This window comes from Rhinolophus ferrumequinum, chromosome 27, assembly GCF_004115265.2.
Source record: "Rhinolophus ferrumequinum isolate MPI-CBG mRhiFer1 chromosome 27, mRhiFer1_v1.p, whole genome shotgun sequence".
NCBI lineage: Eukaryota > Metazoa > Chordata > Mammalia > Chiroptera > Rhinolophidae > Rhinolophus > Rhinolophus ferrumequinum.
Genome location: NC_046310.1, coordinates 26,226,239 through 26,246,862, shown reverse-complemented (window position 1 = coordinate 26,246,862; position 20,624 = coordinate 26,226,239). Strand labels below are relative to the sequence as shown.

Here is a 20,624-nt window from a genome sequence, read left to right as displayed (position 1 = left end):
CCCGACATTACGTCACAAATTGCCCAGACTCCCTCGGACGCGGCGCCTAAAAAGCTGACGCGAGGACTTGGGGAAGATCACAGAACCCAGACGAGCCATGACCAGAAACCATGGTCGCCTCCTTTCAGCTCTGAGGACCTGCCGTTTTAATCTCCAGGTAGAAAGTGGGGAAGATAGGTCAAAACAATTTTAAGCTATCCTAAAAGACCCAAACTAAAAGCTTCATATGACAGCAATAGCAACGTTTTCATATGCCCCACTGTGTGATATTTACCTAGCGGAACACATGTAACTCCCGCCAGAGGCAGCTTCAAGCAACTGCTTATATGCTCATTGATTTGGCATTCCAGAATGAGATTCTTCAGAGAGATATCTTCTTGTCTTCATCCAAACAATCACCAGACCAAGTCCCTGCTAAAAAGTTTGAAGAATGGAAGCTCTAAGCATAAATCCCACCTGGGAAAACCCATCCCTCCACCACTTTCTCCAAAGTACGCAGAGCACTACAAAACCATCTCAGCTCACATTAAAGAGCGGACTGCACACTAGGTCACCTCCAGGCCTCTTGTCTCAGAAGAGGCGTGGGAGCTGGGAAGGCATGCCACTTAATGGCTGGCTCACTTCCGGGATCCACCACCCTTCCTGACTGCGTGAATCCCTACCTCCCAAAGTCTGTTTCCTTTGTATAATGGGGATGACAATACCTACCTAAGTGTGACATACAATAATTTAAGCCCAATAAATCCATATTCTTTTCCCTGACATCAAGCCTTTCATGGTTCTCTTTGAAAGAAGATGGTGACCCCAACGTTGCCCTGCCCCCACTTCTGTCCCCAGTCTGCCTCTCAGCGCTGAGAACCACGGGTGAGTGGGGGCACACACCGTGGCCCCCGGTGGAGGGGGCTGTGGGCTTTTCTGCCTCAAGCTGCAGGGACTGGCCCCAGAGCCCCAAGACCAGGAGGCCTGAAAACCCCTGTGGACCTGGGAGGACGCCCACCGCCGGCCTGCAGCTGTGACTAGATACATTCCCAGGCTCCAGAGGTAGAGAAACAGCTGGAACGAAAGGGGTGCTTCCTGCCAGAGCCTGAGGGACCAAGCAGGGGGACCAATGGGACTCTGTGATGTCAAGTGGGCACACAAGCAGGGCTGCTTTCTCTACCACACAGGCCTGGCAACCCCTTGGGTACCCCACCAGACCCGGGCCCCCCGAGCCTACAAAGAAAGGTCTCACAGCAGAGTCACAGGGCTCAGAAGAAACAGGACACACCCAGGAAGACAGAGCTCCAGGAAGATACAGACAACATCTTGAATTTTACTTATAATAACAATAGCACTCAGAGAGATTCAACTGCAACACACACAGGGAAAAAAAAAAAGATTTCCTGTAGCTAAAAAACGATGATTTCCCAACTAAACAGCTCTTCAGACAAAGAGAAGGTGAAGGTGGTTGTTAGGCGCAGCCGGAGGACTGAGTCGCGGGAGACCAAAATTGGTCTATTAGAATTTATTTGGCGTGTTTGAGCTGCGGGAAGTCAGGCTAGAAAAGACCATAACCTCTCCGAGCAAAATGGGGTATGGAGTTTTATAGGAGGGGGTAAACGAGGCTCTTCCCCCTTCAATGCTTCAGGGGGGTTTTCTTGCATTGCCTCTCGCAACAAAGGTTTTTGGGGCATGACCAAGCCCCCCAGCTCCATGTTCAAGCCCCCAGGCCACCGTCTGGACCGCCCAGACCTGCAGATCATAAGCCCCTAGGAGACAAACACAAGCCGGCAGGTACAGGTTCAAAGCAAAACAAGGTGGCTTTGAAGAAGGTTGCTACTCCTGGCCTACATATGGCCTAACAGTGGTCACGTATGGTTCCTGAATCACTGACTCAAGATCAAGTCCAAGAAATAACAAAGCAGAGAGTACAAGCACAAGGAGATGGAGATCATAAAAAACAAGACGCGACCCTTTAAGGCTACATCCTGAGACCAAGAGAGAAAAGGACAATTGAAGGAGAGGCAATGAGGGCACCCAGGTCCAGACATAAGCGACAGAAAAGACACACAGAGACACATGCTAGCAAAGTTTCTGAATCTAAGGATTAAAGAAAAGAAAAAGACAATCCTGCAGGCAGAATGAACTCACACTTAAAAAGGAAATGGACACATACTGGCTGTGGGCAATGCAGTGACACCCTCAGAGCAGCTGCGTGGTGAGACAACTTGAGAGAAGCCAGCTAAACAAAAAACAAAAAAAAAGGAAAAAAGGTATTTGAGATAAAAAGACCAAAAAAAAAAAATTCAGAATATATACTACCAGGCACCATAGCAGAAAAAAGAGAAAAATAAGAAAGGAAAGCCTCTAACAATAGATAGAGAGGACCCAAGATTCCTGGAAGAGAAAACTGATGACCAAGAAGCAAAATGGTCTAGGCCTTGGCAAGGCTGAACGGCTGATGCCTACTCACTTCCTGACACCCTTGAATTGACGGATGATCAATGTCATTTAATCGTGTCAATTCCCATCATGCCTAAGCAGTATAACCATCTCAGTGACATGCACAAAACATGTCATTCAGATTTGTTGTTGATATGAGTGTTTATTTTCACATACAATTAAGCATTCTAGATGTAACTGAAAACCTAAACTTATGTACTTTCTATGTTGAAATTTTAAAATATAAATGTATAATTATTATTATAAGAATAACCGATGTTGCAATATTAAAGATGGGAATAGCTGACTATTTTACAAACGAAAAGTAGCAAGATTAGGAGTTTTCAAATACTTAAATTGAGAAATGGAACAACAGTGTATATTTGGTCTTCCTTCCATTTCTGACACAGATCTCCCAAAACATTTGGAATTTCTTAAGTGATGAGAGTGACAAAGGTGTCTTTTGTTATGTTAATGAGGTTGCTTAAGAATGGGGGCTGGTTGCCAGGAGAACCAACCTCCTGATTAGAAGATTGGAACTTTCAGTCCTAGGACCCTGACCTCTGGGGAGAAGCCGCCATGAAAACCCAAAGGGACAGTCCTTGGTCCTTGTTTTCTGAGAGCTTCCACACCAGGAACCAGAACTCTTCCACGAGCCATGTCAGGCCCGAGGCTCCACGAGGACAGACGCTCCTTTGTTCAGGACCCCATCCTATGTATCTTTTCATCTGGCTGTTGATTGGTATCCTCTAATATCCTTTGTAATAAATCAGTAATCCAGGGAGTACATGGGGAATACTGTAGGCTGCTCTAGCAAATTAGCCAAGCTGAAGGAGGGGGTCGTGAGAACCTCTGACTTACGCCAGTCTGTCAGAAGGACAGGTAACAACCTGAGCTTGCGATTGGTATCCTGAGTCGGAGTGTGATTGCTGGAGGCTCCAATTTGTAGCTGGTAGGTCAAAAGCACAGGTGATAACCTGGGCTTGCGACTGGCGTCTGGAGTGGAGGCTGGTCTCACAGGACTGAGCTCTCAGCCTGTGGAACCCGACTCTATCTCTAAGTAGTGACATCAGGATTGAGTCGAATTCTTGGTGTCTAAGAATTGCTTGTTGGTGTGGGGGGAGCCTCCACACATACATCTTTAGAATTGGGGCCAGGAACCCTTTTCAACAGTTAATACAAATATTACAAATATTAAGTGTCCAGCAGAGGGAATATAGTCAGTAATATTTTAATAAATATGTATAGTGCTAGATGGATACTAGACTAGTTGGGGGATCACTCTGTAAATTATATAAATGTCTAACTACTATGCTATACATCTGAAACTAACATAAAATAATATTGAATGTCAACTCTAATTGAAAAATAAAATAATAAAAAAGAGTATGCTGTCCAGATAACTTCAGAAACTTATTTATCCTTTTAGAACTGACCGTTATAAAATGTAAGTAATGATACAAGACAGAATAGAGTTTAGAGAATGTCATAATTATAATCTTTATAGAATTAGTTCATGTATTAACTTTCATAATACTAAACTAAATAGCCCTTAAGAATTTAATGAAATTTTATAGTCATTTGATTTAACTCAGGCTAATAGTATTTCGAGAAAAAGTCCTATTTGGGAATTTCTTCATCTAGTGAAGATTAATTAAAATCAGAAAGTCAACTCTGCCACCTTAAAAGTTCAGGAGCAGAAAAGAATTCCACAATTACATAGGACAACATCCACAATAAATCACTTCCAATCTAGATCTGAAAAATAATATATTGTACAAATTACGAAGGAAAGAGAGAGTTAAGAAAATTTTCATTTTCATGAATCAACCTTTGTACAATTGGCTTCAGTCTTGCCTTAGGCAAACATTTAGCCACTTAGACAAAATGTGTATGTTTGGTGCATGTTGTATGTGTGTGTGTGCACATATATGTGTGAAATAAAAGGACAGTAATAAATCTCTAGGATAAAAGTTAAATAAGAATCCTTGATACAGAAGGTCTTGTTCTAGAGAAAACAGTCTTAGTTGGGGAACCAGTACTTCTGTTTTCAAAGGACAATAGAGAAATATATGTTTAATTTTGAGGGTGGGAAGTAAAAACAAACAAAATATTATTAAAATGGAAAATAACCTATGGTCAATTAATTTTTGATAAAGGTGCCAAAACAATTCAATGGAGAAAGAACAGTATTTTCAACAGAGTCCTAAAACTACTGGAGATTCACATGCAAAAAGATGAAGCTGGAAACATACCTCACACCATATACAAAAAATAACAAAATGGATCAAAGACATAAACATAAAAGCTAACATGATAAAGATCTCAGAAGAAAAAATAAGGGTAAATTGTTAGTAATCTTCAACTTGTCAATGGTTACTTAGCAATGACACAAAAGGCACAGCAGCCAAAGAAAAAAATATGGATAAATGTGACTCCATCAAAAGATAAAACGTTTGTGCTTCCAAGGACACCATCCAGAAAGTCAAGACAACCCACTAAATGGAAGAAAATACCTGCAAGTCATATATCTGATAAGGGGCACGTATCCAGGCTGTATAAGGAACTTTTACAATTCAATAATAAAAAGACAACCCAATTAAAGAATGGGCAAAGGACATGAAGTCACACTTCTCCAATGTACAAATATCCAAATGACCAACAAGCACGTGACAAGATGCCCAACATGACTATCATTAGGGAAACGCAAATCAAAACTGCAGTAAGATACCATCTCCCACCCATTAGGATGGCTTCTATCAAACACCAGAAAACAAGCGTTGGTGAAGATGTGGAGAAATTAGAACCCTTGTACATTGCTGGCGGGATTGTAAAATGGTGCAACCACCTTGGAAAGTGGTTGAGTAGTTCCTCAAAACGTTGAACAAAGAGTTACCATATGACCCAGCAACTCCACTCCTAGGTATAGACCCAAGAAAAGTGAAAAACATATTCACACAAAAACATGTACATGAAGGTTTTGGCTTTATTCATAATAACAAAAAAGTGAAAACAACCCAAATGTTCATCAACCAATGAATAAATAAAATGTGGTATATCAATTCAATGGAATATTATTCAGCCTTAAAAAGGAATGAAATTTTGACACATGCAACCAAATGGATGAACCTTAAAAACATTAAACTACCTGAAAGAAGCAGTCACAAAAGACCACATAATGTAGGATTTCATTTATATGAAACTTGCAGAATGGGCAAATGTATAGAGACAGAAATTAAATCAGTGGTTGCCTAGGCTGGGGTGATGGCAGAAGGTTCCTTTTAGGGCTGGTGAACATGCTCTACTGACTTTGACGATGAGAGCACCAACTGGGGATACACTAGAAGCCACTAAACTATACACATTAAACAGGTGAATTATATGGCATGTGAATCAGATCTCAATAAAGCTGTTACCCCCAAATGGAAAGAACTTCCATATTTATCATGTAGAAAAAGAATGAGTATCTGGATCAAAACATCAAAAACAGGGAAAAACAAAAAACAAAAAAAACAAAAAAACAAAAACGGGTGAAATAAAATAAGATGGAAGGAATAAAGTCATGCCTGTTTGTCATAATTGTAAATGCGTACAGCCTGATTTCTCTAATTAAAGAGTCTCTCAGGTTGTGTTAAAAATATATACTTGTTTATATGCTGTTCAAAAAATGTACTTAAAATAGCAAATAGGGGTTGAAAAGAATGCACCAGGCAAAGAGATAACCAGGCAAATGCAAAGGAGAAAGCAAGAAAGACAAAATTAATAGCAGATAAGCTGGATTTAAGGTTAGAGGTATAAGCAAGATGAAAAGGCACAATTTTAGGGGAGATATAAAAACTATAAGTATGTATGCACCAAACAACACGGCAGCTAAAGACTCTTAAAAATGAAAGAACATGGTAAAAATGTAGCTCTTTGGATGGGGAATGTCTACTAGAGAGAACAAAATAAAGACACACAGAAGATAGATACCCTTACTTTCCCAAAATAAAAAACATGTATTTTTTTCAGGATGAAAGACAGAGAAGGAGAGTGGTGGGGGGAGAAGAAAGGTGGGGAAAGAGTGAGAAAAAGAGGTGAAAACGGGGTTAAGGGAGAGAGAAAAAGGGTGCACAAAAACATAAGATCAGGTTTGAGAACAGAGATAGAAAAGCAAATGTGGGATATAAAAGCAAATAGAAGAATCATTCTTAGAAACTGCATGGAATTTTATGTTAACAAATTTGAAAACCTAGAAGAAATAGATGGTTTCCTAGGAAAGCATTAGTCATCAAAATGATTCAAGAAGTAGAAAATTCAGAAAAAAGTACCAAGACCAATCAGGTTCGCAGCTGAGTTGTATCTAGCCCGTAATTCTACTGTTAAATGGCAACAGGCAATTAAAAAATAAGCCAATTCATTTTATGAAACAGAGCACAATTTTAATACCCAAACCTGACAAAGATGAGACGAGATGAGGGAAAGCTATTAGCAAATCTGGGTTACGATGGATCTGATATAGAAACTCTGAACTAACGTTGGCGAACAGAACTCAGCCACATGTCAAGGAGAGACCAACCTGGACTGATTCCAGGAATGTAAGGGGAGCTCATTATCAGGAAATCCGTCAAATTTACTTCGTCAATAAAGTAAATGTGAAAAAAGTATAAGACCATGTCAATAAATGCATTTTGATAAAATAAAGGCATTTGATAGTTTAGCAGCCTTAATTCCTTATAACAACTAAGTAAGATAGGAGTAGAAGGAAGTTATTCATGACGTGTTAGGGGATGAGAAGAGCTTGACAGGTATATAAAATGAGCCCATATTGTTAAACAACACCTGTATATGGGTTTACTGATTCTCACAGCTCTGGGAAGGAACTCATCACACAGATGACTAATGGCTCCACAGGGCCACCTGCCCAAGAGCTCGTGGCCAGCACGTGGCAGAGCCCAGGCCCACTCACTCCCTGGCTAGAACTGACCACCAAGCCCCTTTGACCACGTACAGCTACGAAACATCGATGGGCGATTAAACACATGCGTCTGGGACATCCTGTGCCTACCACCCACCTGCATTATCCCACCTGTGCACTCCCCCGTTATACGGCATTTCGCGGAGAGGATACAAATCACTTATGTTTATTTCTGGGCTCTTTTGCCATCATTTCCTCATGAGTCCTCACACAATGATTCAGCACGTGACCCCACATCTTTGCAGCTGCTTTTCCCTGGCAATCTCCTTTTTCTTCAGTGTCTGTGCCAGCTGGCGGCCCTACCAACCTTCCACCTAATGGACAACGGAACTAACAGGGAGCAGCCCACATAAATTTAGTCCACGACAGATGCCCCTGATCCATGAGTGGCTTTGCCCCAAATGGTGATTCAGGCACAAGGTCCTTTCACCTGGGGGCCTCGGCATCTCCGATGTGGGGCTCAGAGCTGCCTCCTGCAATCAGACCTGGGAATGGGGTCCACCTTCTGTTTACTTCCCACTGCCGAGTCCAGGATGTGGCCTCCATCCCACTACAAGGGGCTGCACGACGAGGAGCGGCCACTGCCGGGGGTGAGAGTCAACGGGGAGATGGTTTGGACGACAATGCAGCCCTTGTGCAGACTAACTGCTAATGAGTTGATCTGACGAGAACACACCGTATTCCACACTCCTGCTCGAAACATGATGGGTGCTTCCTTGTCCCCGGATCAAAGGGACCAGTCTACTCTGTCACTTAACCTCTCCAGGACTCAGGGATAATAATAGGACTTCACAGGGTTGTTATGAGGATTTCATAGCTTGGAGAGTGCTTAGAACACTATGTGGCACACAGTAAGTGATATATAAGCATTTGTTAAGTAAAGTCGGTACAGGAGCTAAGTCCCCTGCAAATTCCTAATAGATCCCTGTCTTGGGGTCTCTAGTGGGCAGAGTGCCGAAGCAGAAGGGTTGGAAAGCTCCCCAGAGGCCAAATTCAGTCTTCCATCCGGACAGAAATCCCTTAACACCCCCAGGCTGGCCTCAGCGTCTTCCTGGTAAGCTCCCTCGTGGGCTGCCCTGCCTACTCCTCCACCATTTTGGATGCTAAAATCACTCAGCAACCTGTAAACACTTCATTGATGCCCACCCCATCCCCAATGTCTACATCTGCGTCCATCTCCTGCTCACTCGTTCATTCATTCAACAAAACTTGAGGACTTGCCATGTTGAACAGTAACCAAGACACCCACGGCCTCAGCCCATAGGGAAATGAATCAGCGCATATGGCTGCTGAAAGGGACCCGAGGGAAGGTGGTGGTTTTAGATCCCTGGAGACAGGGACATTTGAACCAAGACCAGACCAACAAGCAAGGGCTGCTATGCGAGTATCGGAAGAATATTCCAGGTGAGAGCCCAGCAGGCATAGAGGCTCTGAGATGAATAGATGATGCAGCTGAGCAGTGTTGACGGTAAGACAGGTGACCAGAGATCACACTGGAGAGGAAGGCGAGGAGGACCTGTGGGCCTTGGAGCCGTCACGAAGGACGCGGGAATTCCCTCTGGCTTGAATTGGAAGCCGCTGGAAAGTTTTACACAGAGAAGTCGGAGGATGAGCTTCTGTGGGTAAAAGATCACTTCTCCCACGGCTGATGGAGAGAGATGGGGGCAGGGGCGACAACAGGACTGACGGCTGGGAATCCAAGCAGATGAAGGTTCCGGAACCCTGGCCAAGAGGCGATGCTGTCTTGTTTCAAGTTGGTAGCAATGGAAATGATATAAGAAGGGGCAGAATTTGTGGTTCTAAACTTTTTAATAAAGGATTTCTTAAACATACACCTAAATTGGCCAGATATCCACACCCGTGTAATAATTCTTCCTGGAATTCACAGTAGGGGGGAGAGGGCTTTTTCTCCCATGTGCCCATCTAGGCAGAGCACCCCCTTACATTACAGGGCATTTTCAGGATTTTATTACATTATTCTTTCAGCATGGCATTTCCCCCCTCCCCCAGAAATAATACTGTGTTTCCTTTAACCAATAAAGATTTAGCACATCAACTCTGCTGTCATTTCACCTTTTCCTTCCATAAAGGAAAGACCCCAGGGCTTCTCCATGGGTTCCACCCTCTCTAATCACCTTTTCTCCCCAAACCTGCCAAGTCCCCCACCCCGGGGATCCAGCATTTGCCAGGCAAATCCATAGTCACACCTGAAGGTGGAGTTAGAGTTCCAGCTACAGTCGCCTGCAAGGATGACAATTACAAACGTCAAATTTCAGGATGTTTTCACTAAGAAGGCCTCAGGTAAGGATGCTCAGCCTGGGGAGGAGTGGGCAGCCCTGCCCACAGGCAAAGCTGGCATTGCTTCTCTCCCACCCCGGCTTGCCCAAGTTGTTCCCTGGTTTGAGATGCCCCTTTCCTTCCTCTTCATCGAATTTTTATTGGATGACAATTACAAACGTCAAATTTCAGGATGTTTTCACTAAGAAGGCCTCAGGTAAGGATGCTCAGCCTGGGGAGGAGTGGGCAGCCCTGCCCACAGGCAAAGCTGGCATTGCTTCTCTCCCACCCCGGCTTGCCCAAGTTGTTCCCTGGTTTGAGATGCCCCTTTCCTTCCTCTTCATCGAATTTTTATTTGTTCTTCAAGATGCAGCTTAGGGGCCCCCTTGTCTCCAAGCCAGCCTCTTGAGGGGACATGCTTGATCACATAGACCCTTGTCTCTTTGTCTTCACTTTGTCTCTCTATTGGACCCCTGGGGACATGACTTATTTGTCCTTTTAGCCCAGCAGGATTCAATATGCTTGCTGACTTATACATGGCCTGTCGCTTCCATGGCTGGTGGGTGTATAAACTGGAAAACCACGTGGCAGCATCTACTAAAGCGGTGGCTCTCAAGTGCAGAAAACTCTGCTCCCAGGGAACACGTGGCCACGTCCCGGGATACATCAGATTGCCACAGCCAGAGGAAGGTGTGCTCCTGGCCCCAGTGGGCGAGGCCAAAGTGATGCTAAACATCCCGCAATGCACATGGCAGCCCCCAACACAGGGTCACCCAGCGTGTAACAGTGCCAAGGCTGAACCATCTAGGACCCAGCAGTCCTATCCTAGGTATGTATGCCCAAGGGAAATGAAGTGCGTGTCCACCAAACAGATGGGCAACCACATCTGCAGCAGCTTTATTAATAAGAGCCCAACCTGCAAACAATCAAACGTCCCCTGACAGGATAATGGGGAATGAACTGGAGTCTTGATCCAATGGAACACTACACAGCAACACAAAAATAAGACTCCACATGCAATGATGTGGGCAAACCTCATAGATATAATGAGGAATGAAAGAACCAGGCCAAAAGAACAGGCAGAAAGAATCGATGGCGATGGAAATCTGAATAGTAGCTAGCCCTGGGGGCGGAGGGATTCTCTGGATCTGGTGTGTCGCACACGTTGGGCTGTGCACTGTGACACATGACCTGTCTGCGTCACACCGCAATGAGCTTCGTTAAGCAGAGCACTCCTCTCAGAGCCACCCTGCCAATGGGAGTCACCTATGTGGCCTGCTGCATTACACGCAGGATTTTCTAAGGGACCTTCTGGTATGTACACTTCCTTTCTGGGAGGTGATTTCACAACAGATAACAAGAACCTTCAAATGTGCAAGGTCCTTAATTCAGTCCTATCCTCATCGTTTTATGCTAAGGATGTGCACACAAACGTAAGCCTCAAGAACATTTACCACAGCAGGGGTGGAGGGTGGCTCCGTTGGTTGGAGCGCGAGCTCTGAGCAGCAGGGCTGCCGGTTCGATTCCCACATGGGCCAGTGAGCTGCGCCCTCCGCAACTAAAAGGAAGTCAATGAGCTGCCGCTGAGCTTCTGGGTGGCCAGATGGTGGCTCAGTTGGTTGGAGCACGAGCTCTCAACCACAAGGCTACCGGTTCGACTCCCACAAGGGATGGCGGGATGCACCCCCCTGCAACTAGCAACGGCAACTGGACCTGGAGGTGAGCTGCGTCCTCCACAACTAAGACTGAAGGGACAACAACTTGACTTGGATGGAGCTGATGAGAGTCCTGGGAAAAACACACCACTGTTCCCCAGTAAAAAGTCCTGGAAATACACACTGTTCCCCAATAAAGTCCTGTTCCCCTTCCCCAATAAAAATCTAAAAAATGAAAATTAAAACAAACATTTACCACAGCAAAGTACATATAAATAAACGTATGTGAGCAAAAGGGGGAGGGGCTACAAACTGAATGCTTACCCCCAGGGAACTGTACAGTATTATGGATTCATTAAAATGACATTTTAAAATTTAAATGGACATGTTTACAATATATTAGAACTGAAAAGCAGGCCACCCAACAATATGGAGTCTAAGATATGGAAAGGAGGCTCTCGATACGCTAACTGGGGTCACCTTGGGGTAAAGGGACATCATGGGATTTCTAAACATTTTATCATTTTTCTTTCTCTTTTTTCCTAAAATGAGGATATGTTACTTGTTACTAAGAAAAAAACATATAAACAATAGTTGTTGAAAATAAAGGTAGGTTTAGACTGGAAAACTGAGTCGGAGACCTCACACAAAGCCCCAGGTTGCCGGGTGTAGTCGAAGCCCCGCCCCCTGCAGAAACTGTCCAGTCGCATCTCACAGCTAGGCTGGGGCTGCAGGGGTTAAATGAGGGGCTGGATAAAATTGTCTCCTGTTCCACATCCTGACTGTGGGACTGGTTACATAAATCCACACATGCGTTAAACCTCCCAGAGCTGTATGTGCCCCCCAAATAAGTTACGAAGCAACTCCATGTATAAATATGAAAATATCTATTTTTGACTGTCAAGAAGTTCTAGGTGCTATAAGAAGGGGGTGGGTACTACCTTTCCTGAGTGATCAAGTCTGACTAGTGGGATGGTGGTCACCTAACCCAGTCATCTCATCACCCCCAGACTCTGCCTGTAAAGACCCATCTGTGGTTCTCTGTGAAGTGGAGACAACTTTCCTCTCAGAGGGCTGTGGAGGTGCGAGAAGCTGCCTGGAAAAGCATGTTATAAACCAAACTGCGGTTAGGGTCCTCATCCCGAGCTCAGGCTTCTCTCCTACATGAACAGTCTCCCCCAGGAAGCCCCCTTCTTTGGTTTCTGTGTGGCACGGCTTGACTTATCTTGTAGCTGCCAAGATTTGAGATTTGCAGTTCCTGGAGCCACAGAGTGCAGCCCTAAGCTAAAGAAGGGAGCAGCTGCACACACCTGATACCACAGATGAGGGTTCCGGTAGCTTAGCTCACAAACCCCATTACAGTAGGGGATCTCAGTGAATCCTGGTTTGAAGAGAAAGAGTTTTCTATTCTTACTTGTTAGTCAAAGACTTTAAACCAAATGAAGCAACAACAGACTCTAAAGATAAAACATTTAACAACGTTAATTTTCAAGACCATGTGTTCCTCTCCAGCTTCTCAAGGTCACACCTCCCCACTGAATGATTACAGAACACTGCTGACGGGAACATGGGAGAACTCTCATGTGAAGTCCAACCTCTGACAGAAAGAACAAGCAGCTCACATCCCAGCCAGCATGACAAAGGACCAACAACCGAACAGAACAGAAGGCCACCTGGAGCATCTGCGAATCTGCCTGTTCCTTCGCCTCCTCAGAGAGAACAAATCACAAGACTGCTCAGAATAAACTGAAAGGGCAGAAGCCCAAAAAGCAGCCGGGCCTGGATTTCATGCAGTTTCCACAGAGTGAGCTCGCACGTTGTCTTGGTTATTTGCACAGTGGGCAGACAAGGCTGACAGCTTGAGAGGGCTATTTTAGGGGGATCTGCTGCAAAGTCTGCTTGGGAGAGGGTCTGGGCCCAGGCTGACCCCATTCACACAGGGGTTCTGAGCCAGTCAGACAGCCCTGCAAGCAGTCTTAGCATTTAAGTTATCCCTAGGGAAGCCACACCTCAAGGCACAGTCAGAACCTGAGGGAGGGAGACGACAGAGGAGGGTGAGGGAGAGAACGCTGTCCACCCATAAATGCTGGCTGCACTTCTGGAGAGCCTGACCCAGGAAGCTAAATACACAGGAAAAACAGAAGGAAAGGCTAGGAAGACTAAAAGAGCCCGAAGAGCAGTTAGGAGGCCCAACCTTAAGCACAGAGACGCTTTGCTCCCCCCTCTCCTTAGCCGGGCACCAAGTGCCCCCACTTTCTGAACACAGGGCAAAGGCAGGATGGTGCCCAGTGTCTACATCCCCCTCCTGCACAGGGAGGGACTCTCTGAAAAGGGCCCTAGGTCATCAGAAGGCTCCCAGACAGCAGTTACAGTCTCTTTCTGAGAGAAGAAACCCCACTCAGCCCAGAACAGCACAAGTAATGCAGTGGCACATAGGACACAGTGACACACATACCTGTACAGGTTTGTACGGTAAAGGTGCGCAGGAAGCTGTTCCACAGTCGACAAGCCTTTGCTTCCCTCATCTGATTCTATCAGCAACAGCAATTTTTATTACGTATTTTCTATTATGAGGACTGACTACAGATCAAAATGCCGCCGTCTTGCTTGCCTCCCCATCCCACCCAGTGAGGTCTGTTAATAAACTGGGGAACAGAGATGGAAGAGAGCCAGCTGCACTCCCTGAAAGAGGGGCACACACTCTTGTCAGAGAGCCGTAGACACTGGGCTTTGCTAAGTGTAGCTGTCGGACCCTCTTTGCTCAGGGCGGCCAGGGTGCAGCTCCTGGCGTCTGATAAACACATCCGTCTGTCTCCACACTACTAGGCACCAGGATTTCCTGCGAGCAGCAACATTTGTCTGCACCTATTTTCAGTCCCCATAAATCATACTGCATTGTTTCAGGGACTCTGGATTCACACGCTTAGTAAGTCACCAACCTCATCCCTCCACCTTCACCCCAAAGTTCACTTAGGGAGAGGGTGTTGCAAAGAGGGAAGGAAATTATGAGAGCTGGATTTGAAAAGCATGCTCCCACTCCAAACAGGAAAACAAAATTGCGCATAAATACCATCAAATAACCACTAATGTCTTTGCTTAAAGTGCTTGACTGTGATTCTCAGGCCCCGCTGTGAACTCCGTGGACATCCAAGGGAAGCAGAATTTGAACCTAACACTAAATGACACATGATACTGCTCTTCGTGACCATGTAAGTGCTGCCGTGGCCAGATTACATTGCTCTGCTGCAGAACTCCCATTTCTAGGTTACTAATATGATATCACTTGAAATTGATTCCGGGTGTTCGTCTCTCACACCCGCACACTCATGAATCTTATTCATAACTAGGCTTAACCTGACACAATGTTGCTCTTTTCCCTCGAGACACAGGAAGACTTGCTGCACGCTCCCAGGCAGACACGTTTCTCAAGTGCTCCAAGATGGACAACTGGATTGCAGACACTCCTAGATAGCACAGAGCCTGCTGAAGCAGGGCTCCGGCAGGTACAATTCTTCAAGAGCCATTATGGAAAACAGCTGTCCAGGCCTGTAAGACCTAATGACAGTCTACAAAATGGAGGGGGTGTAAAAGGAGTATACATGAAGAGTGATGTGACGAAAAACTCCAAAACTCAACTGAAGTCCAAATGAGAACATGTTTTCAAACGGAGCCACCCCCAAGCACTGTCCAGCTAAGCTGGACTGAGTGAGTCCAGCAGCAGCTCAGTGCACGCATCCTGCAGCATGCCCACTGGACCTTCGGAGACCACTCCCTGCCGAGAGTCCAGTCAGCCCTCCCAGCCTACAGCAGGCTGCAGCACGATGTCCACGTCCAAGTCCAGCCCTGTGCCAAGGGGCCCTTGGGCCCGCCTCCTGCGTGCTGTACTCCCGTCTGGATGAACCAAGTCAGGAAAAGCCACATCACCAGCAGCAGCACCATGCTCAGTGCGGCCACTCCCTGGCCTCCAGCACCGCTGCGCGCACTTTCACCAGTGAAAACCGTGTGCGGAAACAAACAAGGGCCTGCCATTGAAGGCAACCGAGCGAGGGACAGGAGCCAGCATCAGAGGCCAGCTGGAAAGGACGGGTCTCCACCTCTCAGAGAGGGCGGAGGCTGCTGAACAGCTGCAGGGTAAGTAGCGGTATTTTAAAGCCCGGCTCCCGCAAAGGCAGGCTGTAAGAGGCCGCGGCCTCCAGCACTCCTGCGACCTTCCGCAGGTATCAGGCGCTACTCTGTGGCTATCGGGGTAAGCAGAACACACGAGCAAGTGCCTTCTGCTGTTACAGCAAACACCTTAACGACGCAAAACTGGTCCTTTCACGCTTTCCTGTGCTTGAGATCCTGAATGACATGGACAGCAAAAGTTTCTCAGGTTAACTGGAGAAAACCGAAGCTTAGTGACGACATGGTAGGTGGACTCTCCCTCACCTTCTTCCACTGGGCCTACCTCCAGCTGTCACCTGCCCCACCCCTGCCACCTGGGTAAGGCTTGCTCTAGGGCCATTATTACAAAATGACCCGCCCCTCCCCAAGGCGTTTCAGGTTTTCAGAATTCCCTCAACTAGGTAAGCCTGCCTTTAACCCACCACTAAGGTGCAAGTCCACAGGTGTGACTGGCTTCTGCTGCAGGACGCGGGGACGCTCCTAGCAAAAGAGGGAAGCCCCTCCCTCTCGTCCTTCGCCACAGGCAAAGTGCTGGCCCCGGCCTCCGCCTCACGTCTCCACCACGAGGAAGTCGCAGACCCCACATGCAGTCAGGCTGATTCTCGCACTCTAAATCCCCAGTCCCGCAGCCTCATTTGTTACCCAAAACGCACAGCTGCCATCGACGAGCCGGCCCACAAGCAGCTGGAATTCTCCCGCCCGGCACTCAAGCTTCCCCTGGGCCGGGAACCAGACTGCCTCCCGCCCCCCGCCCCGCGGGCCGCGCCTTACCACCAGTGTCCTCGAAGCGCGGGGGTGCACGGTCCCGCAGCGCGGAGCTCCAGTCCGCGCCAGCCTCGTCCTCCTCCGGCTCCTGCGTGGCGGCGGCCCGCGGGGGCCCGGGGCGCTCGTGCTCGTCGTCCGAAGAGGCGGCCGAGGAGGAGTGCGAGGCGGCCGAGGTGCTGTAGAAGGGGTTCCCGCCGCTGTCGGGGCCCGACTCGCCAAACACGTCGTCCGAGATGTGCAGGCTCTCGTAGCGCGCGCGGGCCGCCTCCAGCAGCGCCGGCGCCCTCCTCCGCGCGCCCCCGCCGCCCTCGGCCATGGCCCCGGCCGCCGCCCGCGCGCCTGCCCCCCACAGCGCCTCCCAGCCGCACGCGCCGGGCCCCGGGCCCGCGCCGCGGCCCGCCGCCCCCCACCAGCGCAGCCCGCAGCACAGCGCCCGCCGCCCCGCGCCCGGCCGGCCCGCCGTCTTGGCCGCCTCGGGCCCCGCGCCCGGGGAAGCGCCCTCGGAGCTCGGGCGCCGCCGGCTGCGGGCCGCGGCGGGAAGCTCAGGATGAGGCCGGGACCCGGGGCCGCCGCTCCTGCCGCCGCTGCGTCTCCTCCGCCGGTCGCGTCCTTGCGCCCTCCCGGCGGCACCCGGCGCTCGCCAGCCGACCTTCCCGGGCGCGAGCCGCTGGGGCGGGCCCCGCCCCCTCGCCAAGCCATCTGGCCAATGGGCAGACACGCCCGGGCAGAGTGGGCGGGCCCTGCGCTGGGGACACCCCACCCCCCTCACCCGGGCGGGGCGGGGCGGGGCGAGCGGCAGGGCCTGGGGGAGGGGGAGGGCCGCCACGCTCCGACCGTCCCCTCGCCTGCAAGGACTTGCCGCCTGAGACCGCCACTCGCAAACCCCGTGCTGCCCCGCAGGGTGGGTGTGGGGGCGACACAGCGGGTTCTTCCTGCGGCCCGAGCCCGCTGATCAGTGTCGAGCCGCCGCACTCACCGTTCCCTCCGCAGTTCGCGCCAGGCGCCGAGGAGCTGTCCTCCCCAGTGGTTCTGAACCAGGCGCTGTGGAAACGCTCCAGGGAGGCGGGAGCCGGAGGCCCGCTGCACTTATGCTCCTATAAATACCGGAGTTGTCTGGCTTCTCCGAATCTTACTCTAATTAGAACCCGGCCTCCCTGGTCCAGTTCTGGGGTCAGATGCTAACTCAGTCTCCCTTTAATATCCCTGTAATTTGAGGGTGGCAGCATCTGGAGTTGGGTAGATTGTCATTCCTCATCTTCTTTGACATTTGATATTTTTAAAACTCAAATGTTCATTACTTCCAAAATACAGATTACTCCACCACTATTTTAACATCTCCTTCACTCATACATTTGACACACTTGTCTATCAAAATATAGCACAATCACCTGGGCTTCAGTGCTCTGATAAGTAATGGAACAGAAAGGTTCGTCCTGCCTGGTTCCTTGGTTAGGAGTACATGGAAATCATCCTGTTGATGGCAACACATGTGATCATTCTGTCTTGTCTTCTTGCTTCCCTCTCCCCCCTACAAATAGTCCAATAAGTCACATTGATGATAATTGGGCCATAAAGTCCCTTTCACTCTGAAATAAAATAAATCCACGCAGATGTGAAGGGCTTACAAATCCTACTGGGTATTAATTAAATAATTACACAAAACAGAAAGGCATGTTGCTATTTCTAAGCGTGCACAAAGGGTGAAGATATTGGGACCATCCTGCCACCAGCTGAGGTCAGTTCTGTTGTCAGGCAGGCAGCTTGTTCTCTTTGCCTCTCCTCCCCAGCCGGTGTTTCCTCCTCCCCACACCAGAGCCACTGTACAGGCATGAATTCGTGATAACAACTGAAAGGCAATATATAAAAAGGAAGCGTGTCATATAACATTCCTTGCTATATTAATTGGCTGATAAATGAAAAATTGTTAGCAAAGCATATCCACTCTCTTGGAAGAATTATACCACGGAAAAATACTGGTTTCCACCATATCTATACGCGTACGCTGTGCTAACCAGCCAAAGATTTTGAAGAGAGTACGTACAGGTCATCAGACTTACCACAAAACGTCATAATGAAGCACACATTGGAGGTGCAAAGAACAAAATAAGACTCCATAGTTCATGCACAAATTCAACAATTAGGAATTGTGTAAGACTCCTGTAAGATTTCATGCTATCTATTAAAAATAAATGAGTGGAATCCAGAGGGGTCAAATCTATAAAAAAGAATCCTCTTCTCTTCTCTACGTAGACAATTGAAAAGTCAGCAGTGAGTGTCTTTTAAACAGTGAGTTGCCTTGCTACCCATAAGAAGCACTGCACTGAGCAATAACAGTTACAAGGATGGAGGCAGTCTTCCTTCATCCCTAATTTGCATTTGTATGGTGCTAATCCCAAGGGCTCACAAGTGCTTGTAGCTCACAGGGCAGGCAACATTGGGAAGAGGATTATGCGGTCACAAAAGAAACACTGGAAAATCAAATGGTTACCCCAAAACTTGTCAAATAAAAACTAGATGACTATTTCAGTTTAGAATCCAGTGTTTAGAATGTTACTTTGTTTTAGAAAGTATTGTCAAGAAAAGTAAATATAGTCCATCCAAAAATATTCCAGCAGACAGGTGGCTGCTTCTCATTGTGGAAAAAGGAGAGGAAAGGAAACAACTGGAAAACAAAACCAAGAAAACTTTCCCATCTGCCTGGCAACTTCCTTCTTGATGCTATCATTATGATTCTACATCATTAACTTTTGTAAGTAACATTATCCCTGAGGATAATTATAGAACCAATATTGCATTGACTTTTTTTAATTTTGAGTCATTTGAAAATATCTTCCAAATAATATAACTTTGTAATATAATTAAATAATTTTAGATTAATATTGAGCTTTTCGTTTATAGTCTTCCCAAAGAGCTCCAGGTAGTAAAATCATTCCATTTGCACAGCAGATTCCTTACGTTTTATTAAACCAGGGGTTCATGCTTTTATGTAACTGGGGCTAATAGCCATATTTCATTGTGTCTGGGCCTCCTTTCATGCTATAGCGCACCACACCATTGTTTTATGTATCACAAAGAAAGAAAAAATGTTACCATTTAAACTGTGAGACAACGTTTTCTTTTTACTAATAATTTAATCTAAATGTCTTGAAAAAGCTCTTTGACAATTATTTAGACACATTTTCGTTATATGTCATTCTAATACATACATAAAAATATAAGTTAAAATAATTGGTTGATGTTTTCCTAAAACTTTATGTTCAGAGTCTCACTATTTTTACGTACTTTCTAAATGAGAGTTTTCAATGCCTGGTTTTTCCCCCATAATATGTTCTTCTGAGTCACCCAGGGCCTCTGTCATGCCACTCTTCTTATAAAGTGCTCAGAGGTCATCAAAGTTGTTGCCCCTCCATTCTGCATGGCTTGATGCTGGTGGGCTTTGTTTGTCTGCTTTCACATTTTTTATATAATAACCAGATTTATTTTCCTCCTTCAAATGGTCTGTAAAGACCTGTGGCCTGGAGCACTGAGGGGCATAAATGACCAGGCATGCCACAGTGTCATGAGCAGGAGGTGGCTGTCAAAGTAGCAGTCTCACACACGTTTGTGTCTTTCCACAATGTCAGACTTTATTAGAATAAATCGTGAATCTAGTCCTACTAACTCGGTTTATCACAGACATTAACCAAGGCTTTGGCCAAAGGATAGTCTCCAATAGTCAAGGTACAGGGTCATACAGGTTTGCAAGCCATAGGGTTAAGCAAGGTAAATAGAGTCTTACGAAAGAAGGATGAGAGATCCCAGTGTCCAGCGAGAGTCCCCTCGGCACTGGGGTGCATAGCATCAGGTATCAGGCTGGGCCGGTGAGATGGTCAGGAGGCCAGGACGTGAGGCTTCAAGCGCTCTGTCTGGGACGAGTACAGGTGTGGCTGTCAGCTTGTCGGTTGAGGCCTGAGCCAGGAGCCATTGGAGAGCTCTGATCTTATGCTCAAGACTGGGTGCAGTGCCCCTGTCTACAGTCTGATAAAGCTGTCCAGATGGTCACATTCCACCCTGAGTCTGGAGTTATCCAGTTAGGGTATTCACTGGGTACGCCTTTCACGTGATGCTCTGGCATGACTGCCACTTTTTGACTCACGTAGCTATCAGAATTATTACAGTCCATTTTGTGTTCATAATTAACATTATATGCCATAGGAATGGTAACCAAGTTGGCACAGGCTCAGGCTGTGGTAACTTTGTAGGGACTTCCACCTGCTCAGCATCAACTCTAAGACAATTCCTGATGTTGGAGACGTGAAATGTGAAAAAAAAGAAAAAAAATGCAAAGGCGGGGCATCAATAAAATACAGTACATTTCTTCCTGTCATTAATTTTACAGGTTTTGA

The 20,624-nt window shown here is 47.0% G+C and overlaps 1 protein-coding gene across 1 annotated transcript in view; it reads right to left on the bottom strand.

Moving 5' to 3' along the window:
- PGBD5 (piggyBac transposable element derived 5) overlaps nucleotides 1-16,560 on the bottom strand; it is an 81,049-nt gene extending 64,489 nt beyond the window's left edge. The window contains exon 1 of the mRNA XM_033099663.1: nucleotides 16,246-16,560. Coding sequence (XP_032955554.1) covers nucleotides 16,246-16,555 — 310 coding nt within the window. The 5' untranslated portion in view covers nucleotides 16,556-16,560. The remainder of the gene's footprint in view (nucleotides 1-16,245) is intronic.
- Nucleotides 16,561-20,624: the final 4,064 nt, after the last annotated feature.